This window comes from Mizuhopecten yessoensis, unplaced genomic scaffold, assembly GCF_002113885.1.
Source record: "Mizuhopecten yessoensis strain PY_sf001 unplaced genomic scaffold, ASM211388v2 scaffold10185, whole genome shotgun sequence".
NCBI lineage: Eukaryota > Metazoa > Mollusca > Bivalvia > Pectinida > Pectinidae > Mizuhopecten > Mizuhopecten yessoensis.
In genome coordinates, this window is record NW_018408421.1 from 922,832 (window position 1) to 941,593 (window position 18,762).

General features: G+C 38.1%; 1 protein-coding gene across 2 annotated transcripts in view; it reads right to left on the minus strand.

Moving 5' to 3' along the window:
- Window positions 1-18,762, minus strand: part of LOC110459692 (dyslexia-associated protein KIAA0319-like protein) — a 50,618-nt gene that overhangs the window by 13,549 nt on the left and 18,307 nt on the right. For both annotated transcript variants that reach the window (XM_021512063.1, XM_021512062.1), the window contains exons 11-23: window positions 18,605-18,705; window positions 18,320-18,407; window positions 15,895-15,984; window positions 13,940-14,072; window positions 13,530-13,594; window positions 13,073-13,233; window positions 12,152-12,275; window positions 11,137-11,269; window positions 10,333-10,484; window positions 9,755-9,906; window positions 4,152-4,290; window positions 3,532-3,602; window positions 2,491-2,591 (exon numbers count right to left, since the gene is read on the minus strand). In XM_021512063.1, the coding sequence (XP_021367738.1) occupies window positions 2,491-2,591; window positions 3,532-3,602; window positions 4,152-4,290; window positions 9,755-9,906; window positions 10,333-10,484; window positions 11,137-11,269; window positions 12,152-12,275; window positions 13,073-13,233; window positions 13,530-13,594; window positions 13,940-14,072; window positions 15,895-15,984; window positions 18,320-18,407; window positions 18,605-18,705 (1,510 nt within the window). The remainder of the gene's footprint in view (window positions 1-2,490; window positions 2,592-3,531; window positions 3,603-4,151; window positions 4,291-9,754; window positions 9,907-10,332; window positions 10,485-11,136; window positions 11,270-12,151; window positions 12,276-13,072; window positions 13,234-13,529; window positions 13,595-13,939; window positions 14,073-15,894; window positions 15,985-18,319; window positions 18,408-18,604; window positions 18,706-18,762) is intronic.

An 18,762-nucleotide genomic window follows, 5' to 3' on the forward strand; every position in this document is an offset into this window, starting at 1 on the left:
CCCCCTAAAGCAGTTTTTATACTCACACGCCCTGACTTCTTCTATCACCTGCCCCTCCCCCTAAAGTAGTATGTATACTCACGCACCCTGACTTCTATCACCTCCCCCTCCCCCTTAAGTTGTGTGTATACTGATGTGCCTGACTTGTATCACTTCCCCCTCCCCCTAAAGCAGTTTTTATACTCACACGCCCTGACTTCTTCTATCACCTGCCCCTCCCCCTAAAGTAGTATGTATACTCACGCACCCTGACTTCTATCACCTCCCCCTCCCCCTTAAGTTGTGTGTATACTGATGTGCCTGACTTGTATCACTTCCCCCTCCCCCTAAAGCAGTGTGTATACTCACACGCCCTGACTTCTTCTATCACCTGCCCCTCCCCCTAAAGTAGTGTGTATACTCACGCACCCTGACTTCTATCATTTCCCCTCCCCCTAAAGCAGTGTGTATACTCACGCACCCTGACTTCTATCACCTCCCCTCCCCCTAAAGCAGTGGTATACTCACGCGCCTAGACTTCTGTCACCTCCCCCTCCCCCTAAAGCAGTGTGAATACTCACGCGTCCTGACTTCTATCAACTCACCCTCCCTCTTAAGTTGTGTGTATACTCGCGCGCCCTGACTTCTATCACCTCCCCCTCCCCCTAAAGCAGCGTGTATACTCACGCGTCCTGACTTCTATCAACTCGCCCTCCCTCTTAAGTTGTGTGTAAACTCGCGCGCCCTGACTTCTATCACCCCCCCCTTCCCCTAAAGCAGTGTGAATACTCACGCACCCTGACTTCTATCACCTCCCACTAAAGTAGTGTGTATACTCAAGCGCCCTATCTTCTATCTCCTCCCCCTCCCCCTAAGGCAGTGTTTATACTCACGTGCCCTGACTTCTATCACCTCCCACTAAAGTAGTGTGTATACTCAAGCGCCCTAACTTCTATCACCCCCCCCTCCCCCTAAAGCAGTGTGAATACTCACGCACCCTGACTTCTATCACCTCCCACTAAAGTAGTGTGTATACTCAAGCGCCCTGACTTCTATCACCTCCCCATTAAGTTATCACCTGCCCCTTCCCCTAAAGTAGTATGTATACTCACGCACCCTGATTTCTATCTCCTCCCCCTCCCCCTAAGGCAGTGTTTATACTCACGTGCCCTGACTTGAATCACCTCCCCCTCCCCCTAAACCAGTGTGTATACTCACGCGCCCAGACTTCTGTCACCTCCCCCTCCCTAAAGCAGTGTGTATACTCCCGCGCCCTGACTTCTATCACCCCCCCCTCCCCCTAAAGCAGTGTGAATACTCACGCACCCTGACTTCTATCACCTCCCACTAAAGTAGTGTGTATACTCAAGCGCCCTGACTTCTATCCCCTCCCCATTAAGTAGTGTGTATACTCACGCCCCCGACTTCTATCACCTCCCCCTCCCTCTGAAGTAGTGTGTATACTCCCGCGCCCTGACTTCTACCAACCCCCCCCCCCCCTAAAGCAGTGTGAATACTCACGCACCCTGACTTCTATCACCTCCCACTAAAGTAGTGTGTATACTCACCCGCCCTGACTTCTATCACCTCCCACTAAAGTAGTGTGTATACTCACCCGCCCTGACTTCTATCACCTCCCACTAAAGTAGTGTGTATACTCACACGCCCTGACTTCTTCTATCACCTGCCCCTTCCCCTAAAGTAGTATGTATACTCACGCACCCTGATTTCTATCACCTCCCCCTCCCCTCCCCCCAAAGCAGTGTGTATACTCACGCGGCCTGACTTCTATCACCTCCCCTCCCCCTGAAGCAGTGGTATACTCACGCGCCTAGACTTCTGTTACCTCCCCCTCCCCCTAAAGCCGTGTGTATACTCACGCGCCCTGAATTATATCACCTCCCCATTAAGTAGTGTGTATACTCACGCATCCTGACTTGTATCACCTCCCTTCCCCCTAAAGCAGTGTGTATACTACCACACCCAGACTCTTCTATCACCTGCCCCTTCCCCTAAAGTAGTATGTATACTCACGCACCCTGATTTCTATCACCTCCCCCTCCCCCTAAGGCAGTGTGTATACTCACGTGCCTAGAATTCTGTCTATCCCCAGGTCCACTATCTGTACCACGCACCCTGACTTGTATCACCTCCCCTCCCCTTAAGGCAGTGTGTATACTCACGTGCCTAGAATTCTGTCTATCCCCAGGTCCACTATCTATACCATGGTGTCCCCTTTTGTGGACTTTGGCAGCAACAAGGTCACCTCCCCCTCCCCCTAAGGCAGTGTTTATACTCACGTGCCCTGACTTGTATCTCCTCCCCCTCCCCCTAAGGCAGTGTTTATACTCACGTGCCCTGACTTGAATCACCTCCCCCTCCCCCTAAAGCCGTGTGTATACTCACGCGCCCTTACTGCTATCACCTCCCCCTCCCCCTCAAGTTGTGTGTATTCTCACGCGCCCTGACTTCTATCCCCTCCCCTCCCCCTAAAGCAGTGTGTATACTCACGCGCCTAGACTTCTGTCTATCCCCAGGTCCACTATCTGTACCATGGTGTCCCCTTTTGTGGACTTTGGCAGCAACAAGGTCAACTCATGTTGTAGATTTGCCTGTAACAACATGCATTCAATTTACAGTGTATGGACAAGGACCGTCAGAAAACTTACAACCAGGCTTTTATTAAAACTGGTAAGTCTACACTTTTTCTCAGTTATTGATATAAGATAATATTTCCCTGGAAGTAGATATGTTGCCTACACTTGTCAAGAGAAAGCAGAATCTGATGTAATTGATGAACAAAAATTATGACAGTGTGTTGATAAATGGTCCTTATTGTATAAGAGTACTTGGATATACCAAAGTAAGATACTTTAACCTTCAAACCCATACATACAACACTTCACATATTTCTAAACATTTTCTTCATGTTGGTAAGTATGGATTATGAGAAGTTCTTTTTACACAACCAGTACAATTTTCTATAAGACATTTTGATGACTAGTACAATATGTCACCTTCATCAGCCGCAGTGGGCCAGTTCAAAATCAAGACGAGGGGGCTCAAAGACTCTCGCACCATCTATGACCGAGTGTTAACAAAGCGTAGCTGAATTGAGTCATTTCGGTACATATATAACAACTATTGTACACACGTTTCCAGCGTAGCCGAAATCGACATCAATTTTATGGACAGCTAAACACATTTTTCACCTCTTTGTACATATTCTTCACTGGTCATTTGTCTGATGAAGGTGACAGTGTACATATCGTACTAGTCATCGAAACGTCACATAGAAACACATATTGGTTGTGTGAAAAGAACTCCTCATAATACAACACTCTACTGTTGTAAAAAGAATTCAGTGAAGATTCTTATACTTCTAACATTAATATAACTGATCTAACATCATATTTAACAGCTGTAGGATCTATAAGGTTGACCTAATCTGTTCTTGTACAACATATTAATCACAGTACATCCTTATCACCAACAGATCACAAAGATCGTTTCTCTGGCCATTTCCGTTTCTGATAATGATGTACGACTTACCTTGTCTTCCTCAGTAAACTGCTTAATTTCTGCATCGATGAGGAGTTCCATGAGATCATAAGCATGTGGATCTGAAAATCACAGAGTAAATACGCATATATTATCAATGTAAATAAAATATTCACAGGAGTCAGAGAAGAGTAAGTCAGCATTTGCTCCAAAGATTTACACTGATGTGGAAAAATACAAACTTGCACCCTGTTTTATTTGCAGATTTCTCATACCCTGTTATAATAGCGTATCCAGGTCTCATTGGATTTTGATATAAGTTTGTGATATCATTGTATCTAACTCCTAGAATAATCAAAATATATTGAGAAATGAAATCACTAGTGATGACAATGTGTATAAATAAGTGACCTTGAGTGTGGGCACACCTCCCTGAAAGGTGAACTCATTTGATGTATTGTCCTTACTACCACTTGTAAAAATCATCGAGAAATGAAGGAACTAAAGCAATGACAAAATTGTTCCCACACACATGCACAGACAGAACCCCAAATCTCCTCCAATTTTGTTACAAGAGAAAAATATCACCCAAGTTAGCAATATTCACCGCCCAACTGTCCAGTCTGATAACGTCCAACTCCTTCCACTAACTACCTTTGACCCAAACTTACCATCTTTGACCACAAGGGATGCGGAGTCTGAGCTCTCCAGGCCTTCTTCATCAGTCACCTTTAGTGTAAAGATGTAACGTCCCGCCACAAGGTTTGTCAGCTGGAGCACAGCCTGGTGATCTGATCCATTTAACACATCCTGTAATAGTCAAATAGTCATTAAGACCTGTATATATCAACTATCTGTGTATTAACCCTGTATATATCAACTATCTATGTATTAATCCTGTATATATCAACTATCTGTGTATTAACCCTCTATATATCAACTATCTATGTATTAACCCTGTATATATTGACTATCTGTGTATTAACCCTGTATATATTAACTATCTATGTATTAACCCTGTATATATCCACTATCTGTGTATTAACCCTGTATATATCAACTAACTGTGTATTAACCCTGTATATATCAACTATCTGTCTATTAACCCTGTATATATCAACTATCTATGTATAAACCCTGTATATATCCACTATCTGTGTATTAACCCTGTATATATCAACTGTCTATGTATTAACCCTGTATATATCGACTATCTGTGTATTAACCATGTACATATCAACTATCTGTGTATTAACCATGTATATATCCCCTATCTGTGTATTAACCCTGTATATATCAACTAACTGTGTATTAACCCTGCATATATCAACTATCTGTGTATTAACCCTGTATAGGTTTGTCAGCTGGAGCACAGCCTGGTGATCTGATCCATTTAACACATCCTTTAATAGTCAAATAGTCATTAAGACCTGTATATATCAACTATCTGTGTATTAACCCTGTTTATATCGACTATCTATGTATTAACCCTGTATATATCGACTATCTGTGTATTAACCATGTACATATCAACTATCTGTGTATTAACCATGTATATATCAACTATCTATGTATTAACCCTGTCTATATCGACTATCTGTGTATTAACCCTGTATATATCGACTATCTATGTATTAACCCTGTATATATTGACTATCTATGGATTAACCCTGTATATATTGGCAATCTGTGTATTAACCCTGTATATATCAACTATCTGAGTATTAACCCTGTATATATCAACTATCTATGTATAAACCCTGTATATATCCACTATCTGTGTATTAACCCTGTATATATCAACTGTCTATGTATTAACCCTGCATATATCGACTATCTGTGTATTAACCCTGTATATTTCAACTATCTATGTATTAATTCTGTATATATCAACTATCTGTGTATTAACCATGTATATATTAACTATCTGTGTATTAACCCTGTATATATCGACTATCTATGTATTAAACCTGTATATATCGACTATCTGTGTATTAACCCTGGATATTTCAACTATCTGTGTATTAACCCTGTATATATCAACTGTCTATGTATTAACCCTGCATATATCGACTATCTGTGTATTAACCCTGTATATTTCAACTATCTGTGTATTAACCCTGTATATATCAACTAACTGTGTATTAACCCTGTATATATCAACTATCTGAGTATTAACCCTGTATATATCAACTATCTGTGTATCAACCCTGTATATATCAACTATCTGTGTATTAGCCCTGTAGATAGCGACTATCTATGTATTAACCTTGTATATATCAACTATCTGTCAACTATCTATGTATTAATCCTGTATATATCAACTATCTGTGTATTAACCCTGTAGATAGCGACTATCTATGTATTAACCTTGTATATATCAACTATCTGTCAACTATCTATGTATTAATCCTGTATATATCAACTATCTGTGTATTAACCCTGTTTATATCGACTATCTATGTATTAACCCTGTATATATTGACTATCTGTGTATTAACCCTGTATATATTAACTATCTGTGTATTAACCCTGTATATATCAACTATATGTGTATTAACCCTGTATATATCAACTATCTGTTTATTAACCCTGTATATATCAACTATCTGTGTATCAACCCTGTATATATCAACTATCTGTGTATTAGCCCTGTAGATAGCGACTATCTATGTATTAACCTTGTATATATCAACTATCTGTCAACTATCTATGTATTAATCCTGTATATATCAACTATCTGTGTATTAACCCTGTTTATATCGACTATCTATGTATTAACCCTGTATATATTGACTATCTGTGTATTAACCCTGTATATATCAACTATCTATGTATTAACCCTGTATATATCCACTATCTCTGTATCAACCCTGTATATATCAACTATCTGTGTATTAACCCTGTAGATAGCGACTATCTATGTATTAACCTTGTATATATCAACTATCTGTCAACTATCTATGTATTAATCCTGTATATATCAACTATCTCTGTATTAACCCTGTATATATCAACTATCTATGTATTAACCCTGTATATATCGACTATCTGTGTATTAACCATGTACATATCAACTATCAGTGTATTAACCCTGTATATATCAACTATCAGTGTATTAACCCTGTATATATCAACTAACTGTGTATTAATCATGTATATATCAACTAACTGTGTATTAATCCTGTATATATCAACTATCAGTGTATTAACCCTGTATATATCAACTATCTATGTATTAACCCTGTTTATATCGACTATCTATGTATTAACCATGTATATATCAACTATCTGTGTATTTACCCTGTATATATCAACTATCTGTGTATTAACCCTGTATATATCCCCTTTCTGTGTATTAACCCTGTACATATCAACTATCAGTGTATTAACCATGTACATATCAACTATCTGTGTATTAACCCTGTATATATCAACTATCTATGTATTAATCCTGTATACATCAACTATCTGTGTATTAACCCTGTATATATCAACTATCTGTGTATTAACCCTGTATATATCAACTATCTGTGTATTAACCCTGTATATATCAACTATCTGTGTATTAACCCTGTATATATCAACTATCTGTGTATTAACCCTGTATATATCAACTATCTGTGTATTAACCCTGTATATATCAACTATCTGTGTATTAACCCTGTATATATCAACTATCTGTGTATTAACCCTGTATATATCAACTATCTGTGTATTAACCCTGTATATATCAACTATCTGTGTATTAACCCTGTATATATCAACTATCTGTGTATTAACCCTGTATATATCAACTATCTGTGTATTAACCCTGTATATATCAACTATCTGTGTATTAACCCTGTATATATCAACTATCTGTGTATTAACCCTGTATATATCAACTATCTGTGTATTAACCCTGTATATATCAACTATCTGTGTATTAACCCTGTATATATCAACTATCTGTGTATTAACCCTGTATATATCAACTATCTGTGTATTAACCCTGTATATATCAACTATCTGTGTATTAACCCTGTATATATCAACTATCTGTGTATTAACCCTGTATATATCAACTATCTGTGTATTAACCCTGTATATATCAACTATCTGTGTATTAACCCTGTATATATCAACTATCTGTGTATTAACCCTGTATATATCAACTATCTGTGTATTAACCCTGTATATATCAACTATCTGTGTATTAACCCTGTATATATCAACTATCTGTGTATTAACCCTGTATATATCAACTATCTGTGTATTAACCCTGTATATATCAACTATCTGTGTATTAACCCTGTATATATCAACTATCTGTGTATTAACCCTGTATATATCAACTATCTGTGTATTAACCCTGTATATATCAACTATCTGTGTATTAACCCTGTATATATCAACTATCTGTGTATTAACCCTGTATATATCAACTATCTGTGTATTAACCCTGTATATATCAACTATCTGTGTATTAACCCTGTATATATCAACTATCTGTGTATTAACCCTGTATATATCAACTATCTGTGTATTAACCCTGTATATATCAACTATCTGTGTATTAACCCTGTATATATCAACTATCTGTGTATTAACCCTGTATATATCAACTATCTGTGTATTAACCCTGTATATATCAACTATCTGTGTATTAACCCTGTATATATCAACTATCTGTGTATTAACCCTGTATATATCAACTATCTGTGTATTAACCCTGTATATATCAACTATCTGTGTATTAACCCTGTATATATCAACTATCTGTGTATTAACCCTGTATATATCAACTATCTGTGTATTAACCCTGTATATATCAACTATCTGTGTATTAACCCTGTATATATCAACTATCTGTGTATTAACCCTGTATATATCAACTATCTGTGTATTAACCCTGTATATATCAACTATCTGTGTATTAACCCTGTATATATCAACTATCTGTGTATTAACCCTGTATATATCAACTATCTGTGTATTAACCCTGTATATATCAACTATCTGTGTATTAACCCTGTATATATCAACTATCTGTGTATTAACCCTGTATATATCAACTATCTGTGTATTAACCCTGTATATATCAACTATCTGTGTATTAACCCTGTATATATCAACTATCTGTGTATTAACCCTGTATATATCAACTATCTGTGTATTAACCCTGTATATATCAACTATCTGTGTATTAACCCTGTATATATCAACTATCTGTGTATTAACCCTGTATATATCAACTATCTGTGTATTAACCCTGTATATATCAACTATCTGTGTATTAACCCTGTATATATCAACTATCTGTGTATTAACCCTGTATATATCGACTATCTGTGTATTAACCCTGTATATATCAACTATCTGTGTATTAACCCTGTATATATTGACTATCTATGTATTAACCCTGTATATATCAACTATCTATGTATTAACCCTGTATATATTGACTATCTGTGTATTAACCCTGTATATATCGACTATCTATGTATTAACCCTGTATATATTGACTATCTGTGTATTAACCCTGTATATATCAACTATCTGTGTATTAATCCTGTATATATCAACTATCTCTCTATAGAGATCTATAGATATGAACTATTTGTCTGTATGTCTATCTGTTATGGACGGATTGGTTGAGTGGTTAACACTCCGGCCTTCCACGCAGGCGGCCAGGGTTCGATCCCCGAAGTCGTCGCACGCATGGAATATTAGAAAAAGTGTTTTTCTCCTGCCAATACAACTCCAACAACCCAGGAAGAGTATAAAATGGTCAGGGGTGAATGTTGCAGTATCTTTGCTGTAGTATTCAAGTGAGGTGGCACTATAAATGATACTGTTGGAAGCACTGTCCCACAACAAACAGAACACAATACATCTCCAGCACACACGCAGGCATACACACATAGGGAGATAATAACCAGGTGGCAAAGGACTAGTAGTAAGCGCCTTATAAGGCAGCTCCTGCGAATTCCTAAAAATTGAATTGGTTAATGCATATATGCTAAATGTATTAATTGTATATATATGTACTGCAAAGCGCTTTAGAGTGGCTTATGTTAGCTAGATTGAGTGCTTTATCAAATGTTGTATGTTATTGTACATTATTATAAAACCTGTGTATATCAACATTGTGTCTTAAGAGATTTGAATACATCAACTGTCTGTCAATAAATATCTTTATATATTAACTGTTTCTCTATAGAGCTATACCTGCCTCTAGATATACAAAAAACTTAATTAACTTTATCATAAATCTTCTCCAACTACTCACTCCTGCAGCCAGGCTCTTGGAGTTGCGGGTCCACGTGTAGTCCTTGATGGACTTGTCATCCTGTGACCGGGACCCGTCTATTTCGACGAGGCTGTGGGGGAGAGTAACAACCTGATCCTTCCCAGCCTTAGCAACAGGTGCTTCATTTATATCTGTAGCAAACACTTCATCATTAGGTCTAATACTCATTTTTGACATAATAAATGCCAGATCTTTATCCTGATCAATACAAAAAGTGTTGAATTACATCTCCCTGGCCCAACTGTCATAAAATTCATCACTTTGGTAATATTTTGTGAAACTTGAGCAATGTAATTAAGTTAATAATTATAATTGTAGCTTTAAAATTATCATTTAGCATTCAATAATTAGTAAATCAATCTGACCTCTTATGCTATGCTTATATTCTACAGGTGTACTTATCTAACAAATTCTGTTTTAGGAAACTAACTCGTTGGAAATTTGCTCTACCAAAAATAGAACAACTGTATTGTGTTGCTTAGAACTATATCTCTTCAACCTTTAACAATGACCAGTAGTTGATCTACAACATTGTTTTGAATCATTTAATTACTTACTTTCTTCAACAATGATGAAGAGTTGAGCTGTTGAGTGGAGCTCCTCCTTGTCGGCGACAGTGAGGGTGAAATGGTACTGACCAGTAGCAATGTTCCCTGTCACCTTGGCGATGGCTTTAGTGGAATCCTCCAATGTCACATCGGGAGGCCCACTGTAGAAAAAAAAAGTTAGTTAAAACAACTCTAAAATTCATTTGTGCTCAAGACACATGATAAACCTTAATTTGTTCACATCCTAGTGAAATAGTCAGTCCTACTGGGGCCGCGGTGGCCGAGTGGTTAAGGCGTCTGACATTCTACTACCCCTAGCCCTCCACCACTGGGTCGCGGTGGCCGAGTGGTTAAGGCGTCTAACATTCTACTACCACTAGCCCTCCACCCCTGGGTCGCGGTGGCCGAGTGGTTAAGGCGTCTGACATTCTACTACCACTAGCCCTCCACCACTGGGCCGCGATGGTCGAGTGGTTAAGGCATCTGACATTCTACTACCACTAGCCCTCCACCACTGGGTCGCGGTGGCCGAGTGGTTAAGGCGTCTGACATTCTGCTACCACTAGCCCTCCACCACTGGGTCGCGGTGGCCGAGTGGTTAAGGCGTCTGACATTCTGCTACCACTAGTCCTTCACCACACGGTCGCAGGTTCGAGACCTACGTGGGGCAGTCGCCAGGTACTGGCCTCCATCACCAAAACCTTGCATGTCCTTAAATGACCATAGCTGTTAATAGGATGTACAACACAGAACAAACCAAACTGTCCTACAAAGTTAAGTGGAGTAAGATTATGTTCCAGAATTAAAACTTACTTGATCATCATCCACTGGTAATTTGTAATAGCCTTGTCATCGGAGCTCTTACTGCCGTCCAGGACGATATATTCCAGAGGGAGGTTGACTGTCTTACGGAACCCTGTCACAGCCACTGGCGGCTTGTTCACCTCTGTAATCAAAGAAAGTGAATGCTTGTTTCAATATAAATCTAAATATTACCAAAGAACTGGAAGTTCTGTTTCTTCTTAGCAGAGACAAATCAAGCATGGACATGAGGGTCTGTATTAACCCTTTCACCCCTACGTAACTTTAGTAGACTCTACCATGCATTGATCTGGATGAGTCCATTATGGTTACAGTGGTGAATGGGTTAAGCGCTGAAATGAATGCAGCCCTTAATATCTGTATTGTATTATTTACATGACAGGATCAACAGGGTAAGAGAAGAATCATTCATCCCCTCGGGTCTAGATAGGAGAATCTCAACACTCGGGGAAAGACTCTCAGGTTGACAAACACTCAGCAAGCCTGGTGTTTGGCAACTAAGGATCTCCCCTCTCAACTTGAGATCCCTCTATCTCACTCTAAACTGGGGGAAAGATTCTATAAACCTGACATCAGGAAAAGTGTGGATATACTTTCTCTGGCTAACACTCATACCTACATACATGTAACTGTGTTATTGACTATTATGTACATTCAGTAATCTTGTTAATCAGATAATGATTAAAACTGTACAGAAATGGAAATATTTGAAAATAATCTTGCACCTTTCAATCAAAATTACTCCTTTAAAGACGTTAAGTCCTTTGAAATGCCACTAGAAAAATCTCTATTACTAAAGCAATATATCTCAGTTGTCACCCTGACAGGCCTGTGAGGATGACATGTCATAAATAGGTTGAACTTCAATAAAGAAAAAGTTTGGCACAAAGTTTTAAATTCAGCATTTTCTCTTATCACAGTAGATAAAAATGGAGATAAAGTGTTCCTGCAACTTATACACAGTAACTATATATATAATATAGGCAGTGACAGGGCCTGCACTCACCAGCTTTAACAAAAACATGGACTTCTGCCGAGGAGGTTTGCTGAGCTGTGTCTGTGACCTTTAGAGTGAAGGCATAATCCCCCTCCTGTAGATTTGACAGTGTAAGACAGGTGGATCTCACACCCTGGAGATAAACAAGGTCAAATAAGTTATTCATAAAGGAGACAAAATCAGTTCGAGGTGAGACAGTTACATCAAACAACAGCTACTCAAACCAGAAACAATTCTCATCAAAAACCATCACACAACAGGTACTGTATGCGAGGAAACGTTTACCCGGTCAAATATTTTACCTTTACTGGTTAAATCTATATTAACCCCGTGTTGATTTTCCCTTTCATGTGTTATTACAATATATGGTATATTGTATACTAATATTCATTGTTATAATAAATTCAACCTCATTGTTGAGTGTTAAAAAGGCAAAAGCTAAACTGTGGCAAAACTTTCCCTGTATACAGTAGTCATATTAGGTGCACGAGACTTGTAATCTGTTCATTTGGTTTTGAGCTTCACAACAGCTAAGGTAACGACATCACTAAAATCATACATGCCAGATCTCACTGCATGAGGTAAAATCTCACAGATTTTCATTTTTAATAAAGTCTCAAAGTACGGAACATGAAGTTAGTGAAGTCTTTATAACCTCACATTTTGTGATGATTGATGTAAACAATTTCCCACAGTTGTTTACAAGAGTACCAAATTCCACAGTGTTTTGAATGACAATACATTAGAGCACTAGAGTAATGGTCACGTGACTTTTAAAATTCCTTAAAAATGGATGTAAAACTCACCGATATGTCTCCAAGAAATCTGGCATGTATGTAAAGTTACTGAGCACAAGACAGCACTAGAATCACTAAGATGTCCTACGTGTAGTATGTTATAGGAGATGTCTAGAACTATAACCTGACTTACAGACATGTCTGCGGTGAGTTTATCATCAGCTGACTTGATCCACTCGTAGGAGACGATGCCTTTATCGTCAGTACTCATGTTTCCACACAGTTTCACTGTGTTCTGTGGGAGGCGGATGATGGTATCAGACCCAGCATTGGCTCTAGGAGGGTAGTCTTCTTCTGTGAAATTAAATGTACATCATTGTTTACCACAAAGATATTACAGCAAAAGGCTTACAGAACCTGTACATTTTACACTGAAATCTTTTATCACTAAGAAAGATTTCTGTATCTCAGTTGAAATTTCACAAACTTTAATATCCTTTCTGTAATGTTACCATTTACATTTTTTTTACAGGTTATGAGGTAAAAAAAATAATAACCATTAAACTTGTATAATAGAATGTACTGCAGTGGGTAATTCTATTACAAATGTGAACCTAGAATAGACAACGCTGTATAGAAATGAGACTCACCTTTGATGACAGTGACGTTGGCAATGGTTGAGTTTTTTGCTCCATCAGAATCAGTCACAGATAACCTAGTAAAAACAAATTACAACTGTTCAAGTCTTGCCATGTTGAAACTTTTAATTAAGATACTCCTGGTCCATTGTATAATCAATCTACTGTTAACCAAACATCTTGGGAGTCGGCACTTGTACAATATGATGAAACATACATAGCATTGTTCATAACAAGAGCACTTAAGACTAATACTCACAATTTTCCTCAAAATGACATTGACACACATGTGCAACAAGGATAATAAATTAAAGCAATTACTTCAACATCATTGTCTTGTCTCTGATCTGTTTCCAATATCATCTGAGTTTTATAAATCTTTTCTGGTGTTGAATGAATGAAGAAATTCCCTAAATGCTTACTTGAACTGGTAACTGCCTGGTGCCAGCTTTTTCAGTTTGAGGATGGCAGTGTTGTCTGTGAACTGTTGGTCCTGTATTGGCCCACTCAGTTCCTCCCAGTGGTACAACACAATCTTGTCATCATCTGTACTCACTGTAAACATAGGGGAGATAACTCTTGACATTGCTACTCTAACTGAAGGGGAGATAATGCTTATTATCTAGGCTACATTTGCGTATTCTGGTTTAAACAGTACGTGGCGCAGAAATATTCCAGGTTAAACGAACGCACTCGGACCGTTCTATAAGCAGAGCTAAAAATGCACAGTTTCGGAGAATAAAAAACAATGTATCAAGAATATATAGTATGCCCTTCTTTCACGCATCCACTGAATTATATAACGTATCTTAAAAACTACATGTGGCTTGACAATGTTTAAAAAGAAATAACGCAAACTAGCAATAGTCAGCATTTTAGTTTCGGTCAGGTACGTCGGGACCCCTCAATCTACACGTGCCAAATTTTCCTTTTCTTTACAGGTTCAACCGTTTCAACCAGATACGCACGCGAATGCAGTCCTGTACTAACTGTAAATGTAGGGGAGAAAGCTCTTAACATTGCCACTCTAATGGAAGGGGAGATAATGCTCACTGAAAATATAGGGGAGGTAACTCTTAATTCCGTTACTCACTTCTTACCATAAGGGAGATAATGTTAATTCTCTATGCTCACTGTAACAACAGGCCTAGAGGGATTGTATTGTTTACTTGTTATTCAATGATGTTAGGAATCTATCGTTTGTGACCATCAATTAGTCGGTCAGGTTCTGATTTATTTAAACAAAGTTGATTGTTTTTTAATTATTGCATGCCTCAGCCCTAGGATAATGACCATACACTTCTTGATTATTAAAAAGGGTTTGAAGCGTTTAATTCATCTGACTGTTGTGACTTTGATAATAGACCAAGGACACTAATTTGAACAAACCTGATAGCTCATCATCCTAGCATGCCATTTGGCAAACATCATGACCCTAGACCTCTTGGTTATTCTAAAGAAGTTGTTTAAAACTTTTAAAACTTTTTACTCCCGTGATCTTCAAATTGGATTCTGGTCCCTCGTTTGAACAAACTTGATAACCCATCTAAGCATGTTTGTGGCCAAATATTATAATATTTCCTAGCTGTCCAGTGAAAGGTGTTGTGAGTTTAATCCTTGCCTGATGCACATGTAAATACTGAATGTTACTCTCCATGTAAATAAACAAACAACTGCTCTTTTCATTCATACTCAAAGTAAATATAGGGGACATTATAATGATCAGTGCTATTAACTGTTGGACTAGGGCTAGTCTTACCGAATCATTCAAGGAGAGAGGTTGGAAACATTGCTTTAACATTTTCTATCATAAATCATCCAGAATGGCAGTGTTGGGGACTTAAGTTTGAAATTGTTTTACCCGAGCCATCAAGGATGGTAAGATAGGGACTCTACATCGTGATTGTCTTACCTGAGCCATCCAGGATGGTGAGATTGAGGGCCTTTGTTTTTTTATTGTCTTACCCGAGCCATCCAGGATGGTGAGATAGGGACTCTTCATTGTGATTGTCTTACTTGAGCCATCCATGATGGTGAGATTGAGGGCCTTTGTTTTTTTATTGTCTTACCCGAGCCATCCAGGATGGTGAGATAGGGACTCTTCATTGTGATTGTCTTACCTGAGCCATCATGATGGTGAGATTGAGGGCCTTTGTTTTTTATTGTCTTACCCGAGCCATCAAGGATGATAAGATAGGGACTCTTCATTGTGATTGTCTTACCTGAGCCATCCATGATGGTGAGATTGAGGGCCTTTGTTTTTTATTGTCTTACCCGAGCCATCAAGGATGGTGAGATAGGGACTCTTCATTGTGATTGTCTTACCTGAGCCATCCATGATGGTGAGATTAAGGGCCTTTGTTTTTTATTGTCTTACCTGAGCCATCCAGGATGGCAAGGTTGGGGACTTTGATGGCTTGGTTGGCTGGTTTAATGATGGCAACTGGTGGCTGGTTCTTTCTGGCAACTGAAAAACAAACTTAAACTACAGACGGTACAAAAAAACAAAGAAAATGTTATGGTGTCTTCAAGGCTCCCAGTGCCCAACATTCAAAAAGGTTCCTCGGTCTGTAACACTTTAAGACAGATCCACAAACAGAGCATGATGCCTATAACAATTAGGATTTGTAAGTTTTTACAGAACTTAATACTAAGTCTTAACTAATTTAAATTAGTTGGTTTCATACCATGTTTTGAATTCTTTGCTATATTTTGTGATTATAATTATACATATATTCCTGTAGATTAACAATCTACAGTTACTGTTGCTGAACATATCAGAATTTGAACAACTGGGCACTATTTGTGAACCCTTAATACCATATAAACTTAATTCATTTTTTTTTAAATCATGAAAAAAAAAATCCTTCTTATATGAATCACTCTTGGGGTCTTCATCTGGGAGGAAAATTGAATACCCAGAGAAAACCCGCTTGGTGGGCAGGTGACCCTATACATTTCACACCTGAACAGGGAATCAAACCCTAGCCTTCTAGTGAAAGGTGAGTGTGCTATCCACTGCGCCACCCGAACACCTTAAACCCTTAAAGTGACCATTACCTCACTAGAAAGGCTATGGACTTACATTTAACAAGTTCTCAATGATAAGAATATAGAAGGTACTAATTTTACGAGTAAAAGCACTACTGTTAAAGTGGAAACCATCACATGTGGAAATGTCAGCATTGTGACTCTATAGTAAAAGCAGTACTGTTAAAGTGGAAACCATCACATGTGGAAATGTCGGCATTGTGACTCTATAGTAAAAGCAGTACTGTTAAAGTGGAAACCATCACATGTGGAAATGTCGGCATTGTGACTCTATAGTAAAAGCAGTACTGTTAAAGTGGAAACCATCACATGTGGAAATGTCGGCATTGTGACTCTATAGTAAAAGCAGTACTGTTAAAGTGGAAACCATCACATGTGGAAATGTCGGCATTGTGACTCTATAGTAAAAGCAGTACTGTTAAAGTGGAAACCATCACATGTGGAAATGTCGGCATTGTGACTCTATAGTAAAAGCAGTACTGTTAAAGTGGAAACCATCACATGTGGAAATGTCGGCATTGTGACTCTATAGTAAAAGCAGTACTGTTAAAGTGGAAACCATCACATGTGGAAATGTCGGCATTGTGACTCTATAGTAAAAGCAGTACTGTTAAAGTGGAAACCATCACATGTGGAAATGTCGGCATTGTGACTCTATAGTAAAAGCAGTACTGTTAAAGTGGAAACCATCACATGTGGAAATGTCGGCATTGTGACTCTATAGTAAAAGCAGTACTGTTAAAGTGGAAACCATCACATGTGGAAATGTCGGCATTGTGACTCTATAGTAAAAGCAGTACTGTTAAAGTGGAAACCATCACATGTGGAAATGTCGGCATTGTGACTCTATAGTAAAAGCAGTACTGTTAAAGTGGAAACCATCACATGTGGAAATGTCGGCATTGTGACTCTATAGTAAAAGCAGTACTGTTAAAGTGGAAAGCATCACATGTGGAAATGTCGGCATTGTGACTCTATAGTAAAAGCAGTACTGTTAAAGTGGAAACCATCACATGTGGAAATGTCGGCATTGTGACTCTATAGTAAAAGCAGTACTGTTAAAGTGGAAAGCATCACATGTGGAAATGTCAACATTGTGACCCTATAGTAAAAGCAGTACTGTTAAAGTGGAAACCATCACACGAGGAAATGTCGGCATTGTGACTCTATAGTAAAAGCAGTACTGTTAAAGTGGAAACCATCACATGTGGAAATGTCGGCACTGTGACTCTATACACTGATGGCAGTAAGGTAATTTCTTATTGACAATGGTTCTGAAATCTATATATTGTATCATTTATATTTTCTATACATAAATATTCATGTGTGGATATTTAAAAAAATACTTACTCAACACAAGAAATACATGCATTTTCTACACTGAACAAATTTTCACTTTTACAGTAAAGAAAATCTTTGATAACTTGACAGCAATTATCTTTTCATTTCCACCTGATGAGCACATAATATATATTCTTTGTGGGAAGTTCTGATGAGCAGTTGATCCATTTCATGCCAGTGATCTACAAACATTATACCTTCCACAGTGTACCATAGAGTCACATTCAGTTGTATACATTATGATTTGCCACCATTTTTATTTATTTTTACAAAAATCCCATCAGAAGAGCCTTCAGAATTAAATTGTGTACAAAAAACTGTCTGATGATTTTACATGAATGGGAATATAGTGAATAATGTGGTTATTCAGCTCAAGGACCCATGGTAACTTTTAACCTTGTGATGCTTACCTGAGAGGACAGTGACGTTGACCAGACCTGACCCCTCCCGATTCTGTCCAGTGACTTTGATCTTGAATGTGTACTGGCCGGCTATCAACTGTAATGAGGCAGAATGACTACACTAACATTATGAATACTAAATGTACAGGTCAGCTGTCAACTGTAATTTCTGATTTTATACAAACATTTGTATGAACTATGTTTGTGATTTTTTACCAATCTATGTAAAACTTCTGGGTTTTCTCATATAAACCATTGCCAATCAAACAAATTGTTGTAATATTTTTCACAAACCTTCGTCAGAGTTAGTGTATCTGTATTTTTCCCAACCATTTTCCCGGTCTCTGCTCCGGCAGGGGAGGCAATCAGACTCCACTCATAACCAAAAGTCTCACCTACATCCAAACATTTATGTATATTATTTCAACAAGACAGTAGAAACTCATCTCTAT